The 6,017-nt window shown below is 42.0% G+C and overlaps 1 protein-coding gene across 1 annotated transcript; it reads left to right on the forward strand.

The window, feature by feature from the left end:
* Positions 1 to 748: 748 nt before the first annotated feature.
* LOC307154192 (tripartite motif-containing protein 16-like protein) lies at positions 749 to 5,026 on the forward strand (the record flags this gene model as incomplete). The annotated part of the gene is made up of 5 exons (XM_079898954.1): positions 749 to 844; positions 932 to 1,165; positions 2,018 to 2,177; positions 3,537 to 3,584; positions 3,699 to 5,026. Coding segments are annotated over 5 exons (1,110 nt in total), but the record flags the coding sequence as incomplete, so codon positions are not given.
* Between the last annotated feature and the right edge of the window lie 991 nt (positions 5,027 to 6,017).

The raw sequence follows: 6,017 nt of genomic DNA on the forward strand, positions 1-6,017 counted from the left end.
GATTGGTCAGTCGGCCCCAGTCTGTTGTGATTGGTCAGTCGGCCCCAGTCTGTTGTGATTAGTCAGTCGGCCCCAGTCTGTTGTGATTGGTCAGTCGGCCCCAGTCTGAGAACACAACAAAATATTGAGATTGTATATTGCTGAGGAATAATGACAATGAACAATGACTGCTGCTTATATATGCTCATAATCATGTACAAATTAAAAGTACTTTTTAACCATCAAGTTAGTCTGCATTAGGAAGGCCATATAAAGGGTTTAGGCTGAAAAAAAGACTACAATGGAGTAGGATGGAGTTCTTGGCGTTTCAAGAAGTTCAGGAACAGTGACACCGATATAGAGAGTAACTCCCTTTGGAGAGTTTGCAGAGGTTGTTCTTGCTCAAACAGTAACAGATGAATGCCACATCTGACTGCATATTAAAAGTCAATATGGTCTTCAAAAAGGACATTAAGTAAGAATGAGAGACATTCTTCAGAATATCTTCTTTTGTGTTATACAAGAAAAAATCTAGTTTGGAAAAAAAAACTTGAGGATGAGAAAACAATGAAAGTATTTACATTTGTGGGTGAACATTCCCTATAAAACTAGGCATTGATGAAATAATGCTGGCACTTATGAATAAACCTGTATACTTACCATGTAAGATCTTCAACCCCTCAGTCTAACCACTTCACCTGTAATGGATTCATATCTGTTTATTTGATGATTTATGGGATGTTTCTCCTGTTATGGGTTTGTCCTTTAGCACCTGCTGAAGGAGACGCAGAGGTCGTTCCAGCAGAGGATCCAGCAGAGAGAGAAAGATCTTCAGCAGCTGAGAGAGGCTGTAGAGTCTCATAAGGTGAGTCTGGAGAAGAAGAGAAGTTTGAGAAGTCTCAGTCAGGATTCACTGAAGCTCACTGTGTGATTGTGATGTGTGTCCTAACAGCGCTCTGCACACACAGCAGTGGAGGACAGTGAGAGAATCTTCACTGAGCTCATCCGCTCCATCGAGAGAAGCCGCTCTGAGGCGACACAGCGGATCAGAGATCAGGAAAAGACTGCAGTGAGTCGAGCTGAAGGACGACTGGAGCGACTAGAGCAGGAGATCAATGATCTGAGGAGGAGAGACGCTGAGCTGGAGCAGCTTTCACACACACAGAATCACATACATTTCCTGCAGGTAACAGAGATCCAGAAGAACAGGATCATAGTGGACTTAAGCAAGAGACTCTCAGAGAAACATTTCATGAGAGCAGAATGAGCCGCTGACTGAAGTGTTGATCTGTGTGTTCGGTTATTATATAATCATCAGTCAGACTCTCATCATATCATCTTCTTTTGAAAGAGACGCACTTACAAATACATTTCAGATCTAGAAATCTGTGAAGAAAACGTTTTCTGAAAGCTCTATCGAGCTTCCAGACAGCAACTGCACAAAACTTCACTAATATTTAACATATGTTTTACAACAATGTGAAATCCATGAACTTGATGGTACCAGTTATGGGACCCCAGCTAATTTTCATAACTATTTGACTTGGAACACAAATTAATGAATTATTCAAAGGGAATAAGTCTGTACATTAGCAATGCTTCAGTGTATTTAAACCACAAAACCTGACCTTGGGATCGTGTCCTAAGAGTCCTTGTGAATTTCAGAGCTACTAACTGCTCAGAACTTAAAAATAATGGTCAATCTACTTGTTGCCTTTAAACTGCTTTTCCCGATCAGATCTGCTCAACTCTGCAATGTGACTTGATGCACTTGATCTATTACATTTATGTTATTGGCAGATGTTTGATCATCCAAGTGATTTCCTAGAAAGTTCACATATAGTGTAAGTGGCAAATGCTAGAATGATCCAAGAGCTCTAACATGATGTAATGACTATGAGAAGAATGAAGCTGATGCTGTGAAAGTGCTGGATTGAGGAGAGTTACTAAAGATCAGCAAGAGCCGCACAAATCTGGCAGTAGTGCAGGTTATTGATGAAGTGTGGAGGTGATGAGCTTTGATTTCTGTTTCCTCTAGAGTTTCCAGTCTCTCTCAGCTCCTCCTGAATCTACAGGCGTGAATGACAATCCCTTCAGTTCTCTCTCCTCTTTTGATGGCGTAAGAGAATCTGTCCGTCAGTTGAGAGACAAACTGGAGAGTTTCTGCAAGGAGGACCTCAGGAAGATCTCTGACGGAGGTAAAGTCCTGGGGCCTCGTGTATAAATGTTGCATACGCACAAAAGGCATTGAAATGTGTATTGGGATTTATAAAACATAAATGTGTGCGCACCGTCCAAACACTCTAGACTGTGTCAAGTCAAGTCACCTTCATTTATACAGCGCTTTTAACACAGATTGTTCCAAAGCAGCTTCACAGCGACAACAGGAGATTACAGTAACAGAGATTGTATGGCTTTACAGCAGCTCTAGAATAAAGTTATTGTCCAGCTAAAGCTAGTTTTGATTAAACTAGTGAACTAGTGTGTAACGGACGTAAGCCAGTAAGTTAGTAAGCTGTTTGTGTAAACCTCACTCCCCTGGCCTCAAGAGGCGCGCCAGCAACTGACATAAGCAGCTGTGGTCTTTAGCGTCCTTGTTAGCGTGTCCGCCTCCGACGCCGGAGACTCCGGTTCGAATCCCACTCGGAGGTGGTCGATTAGAATCAGTGACGTGCATACGCACTCTTTTACTGGAGTGAGTGAAGTAATGAAGTAAGAGAAAGGGTTAAACTGTTTTCATTTTGATGTAGGCTACACATTTAAATATTTCACTCTCATTATTGGAGTTAAGCAAGAATTACTGTATATGAATTTGCTCTTCTGATGGTTTTCAGCTTTCTCTTTCTGCAAATTGTATAGTTGTATGGTGTATAGCGATATGACCCAGCACCCAAAACACTATCAGAACACTCCAACGCAGCCTTTATTCTTCACGAAAGATGGATAAAAAGCGCACAGGAAACAAAAACCTTGAAAGAATTATATACGACCCGCCAAAATACAGAGATGCCTATTCGTGCGGGACTAATATTATTACGGGACCTTGGTGTTCGCTGGAATATGGTAGGTCATTTGCGGGGGAATTTTTACTTTACACATTACCGACATGACCAATTCGCACGGGATTAAGATCACAGACAACCTCTGCAATTATTATGAATGACTAGAGGTCACCAGGTCATACTAATCCCGTGCGAATAGGGCTTTAGATTATACCATCCAGTATCAAATCATACAATCCACAATATAGATAAATAACATATGCACTCGATGCACAACATGTTAATACACACAGAGAGACATTAGCCATAAATATTAATATAAAACACAATCTACTAGTAGGTGAAGATAGTAACACTTACTTTTTGGCAATGATGCGCACAATATACGTATGAAACTCTCCGAATACGGTGAAAGAAAAGCTCTCAGCAGCAGCAGTGCCATGTCTTGAGTGAAGCTGCTCGTGTTGAAGCGCATTAATACCAGAGATGCCCATACGCCACTATTCTGTCATCTGTGCAAATAATCACACTCTTCATGTCTGTTGATTTCCACAGTCACGTTCACCAACTTTGTTCCCAGGACCAGGAACGACTTCCTACAATGTAAGTCACTGTACTGAGACGCTGCTGATATATGGAACATGAATTCAGCTACTGTACATTAAAAGATCAGACAGATTCATAATTCCTGATTCTGATGTGTTTTATCTCCATCAGATTCCCAGCCGCTCACTCTGGATCCGAACACAGCGAATGTATGGCTCGGTCTGTCTGAGGAGAACAGAGTGATTACATACTCTTTCCCAGAGCTTCAGTTTTATCCTGATCATCCAGACAGATTTGAATGTCATCTTCAGGTGTTGTGTAGAGAGAGTGTGTGCGGACGCTCTTACTGGGAGATTGAGTGGAGTGGTAATATTGTGTTAATATCAGTGTCATATAAGAGCATCCGCAGAAAGGGAGCGGGTGATGAGTGTGGATTTGGACGTAATGATCAGTCCTGGAGTTTGGACTGCTCTCCCTCCAGTTACTCATTCTGGCACAATAAGACAGAGACTAAACTCCATGTGAAGCCCATCAGCAGTAGAACAGGAGTGAATGTGCATCACAGTGGAATAGGAGTGAATGCAGGAGTGAATGTAGGAGTGTATGTGGATCCCAGTGCAGGAACTCTGTCCTTCTACAGCGTCAGCGGAGACACAATGAGCCTCATACACACAGTCCAGACCACATTCACTCAGCCGCTCTATCCTGGGTTTGGGGTTTATGGCTCAGTGAAACTGTGTTGATGAATGAGAATAGACTGCAGAGAGATTCTACCCATAATGCTTTGAGCTGCATGATAAATCAGTAACAGTGAGATGTTACAGAGTCTCTTATTTCCTCTTCATTACATTCACGAGTTCACACTTACAAATAAGTCAGATAGAATAAATGCGTATTTGGCGTGCTGTCCGAGGAGAGGGCTCCGGGCTCGGTATTTGGCCCGAACCCAGAGTACTCCCCCCGTATTCCTGGCTGTGAAAGAACAAGCCAAGAGTGAGGAGTCGGGGTGGTGGAGGGATGCTGAAAACTGTCAAGGAAGTTAGGTGAGTTGACAGAGTGAATATATATATATATATGCTTCCTCTCATGCTGATAGGGTAGACATGGTAATTGTTTGATGAGTTGATTGATTGATTGCTTGATTATTTGAACGTGCTCCTCCCGAACTTTGTTAATAAAACATCATTTAATAACAGCTGAACTTCTGTCACTGAAATATCATGTCAGAATAACTGTGTAATAAATCCTCATATAGACAGTAAGATCAGTGTGTGAGAGAGAGTCATGATGAGTGACGGTGTGTATCTGGGCTTTTCTTGAACTTAAACTAATAAAATCTGTTTTGTTTGTGGAGTCCGTTTCTGTGATTCTGTGTAACTTGTGTAATTGTTGCCCCAGGGCTCCCTTGTAAAAGCGATTTGAATATCTCAATGGGACATCACCTGGTAAAATAAAGGGTAAATAATATAAAATAAATTAAAATAAAGCACTTAATTTCTAAAAAAAAATACAGATTTTGCAGAGGGTGGTGATGAGGATGAAAGACATTTATGGTGACAGTCTGACGTCTAAACAAATACATGGCATGTCTCAGCATGGCATTGAATCTCTTTACATGATATGAGATCTTTAATATAAAACAACAACCCCCCACCTCTGCCCTCAGCTCAATCTTTCCTGAAGGCATTATACCCAGGAATATGCAAGGCAGAAGATGATGAGGAGCTTTTATGAAGCTATGTCTCTGATAAACACTGATAATCTAAGTTAGATTCAGCTAGAAGATGTTTAATTTGATCACTTTTTGGAATAGTACTTAGAATATTCAGGTGCCCCCCTAACGGACCGTTGGGTTTAGCATGGGGATCCCACAGTGCTCTGGCATTAATTACAGTTTGAAAACAAATTACGTTTTCGTAGTTTCTTAATTGCTGGGATTAGACCTGTGATGTTTCGTTCTAGATTAGGCAAAGCTATACTGCTGTCATTGGGGACACTGGATTGGGTTTTATTTAAACTGCCAGTTGAAACTCCGGAAAAGTTCTTGGTTGGCCAATGCTTACCTGACCAGCAGCGTCGGGTGTTATTTAATTGTTGTTCGGAGGGAATGGAGCTTGTAGTTTCGAGATCAGCTGTTTGTGTAATGTTTAGGGACTGGGCAACAATCGTGTCCATCTTCATGGGTGCCAGCTCCTGGATCATTCTGGAGGAGTTTTGGGGGTCGCCATGTGGCAAAGTTGTTGCTGTTTGTCTTCGGGAACCAGCGTAGTTGTCCGTTGACCAGGCGTTGGCCACTCCTTCCCACTTCCCGTCAGAGTAAACACCTCATCAGACAGGCCCATGGGTCTCGGTTTACTGGCAGCCGTGGCCAGCATGGACTCCAAGGCGCTCGAGGGGCAGACAGTGAAATTAGGTGAGAATCAGAATCTGTTTTTGCAGTGTTGATGTTTGTTATGGAATACGCAAGTATTCTATTATAAATATGCCTTT

Source organism: Squalius cephalus, assembly GCF_949319135.1.
Source record: "Squalius cephalus genome assembly, contig: scaffold_110, whole genome shotgun sequence".
Classification (NCBI taxonomy): Eukaryota; Metazoa; Chordata; class Actinopteri; order Cypriniformes; family Leuciscidae; genus Squalius; species Squalius cephalus.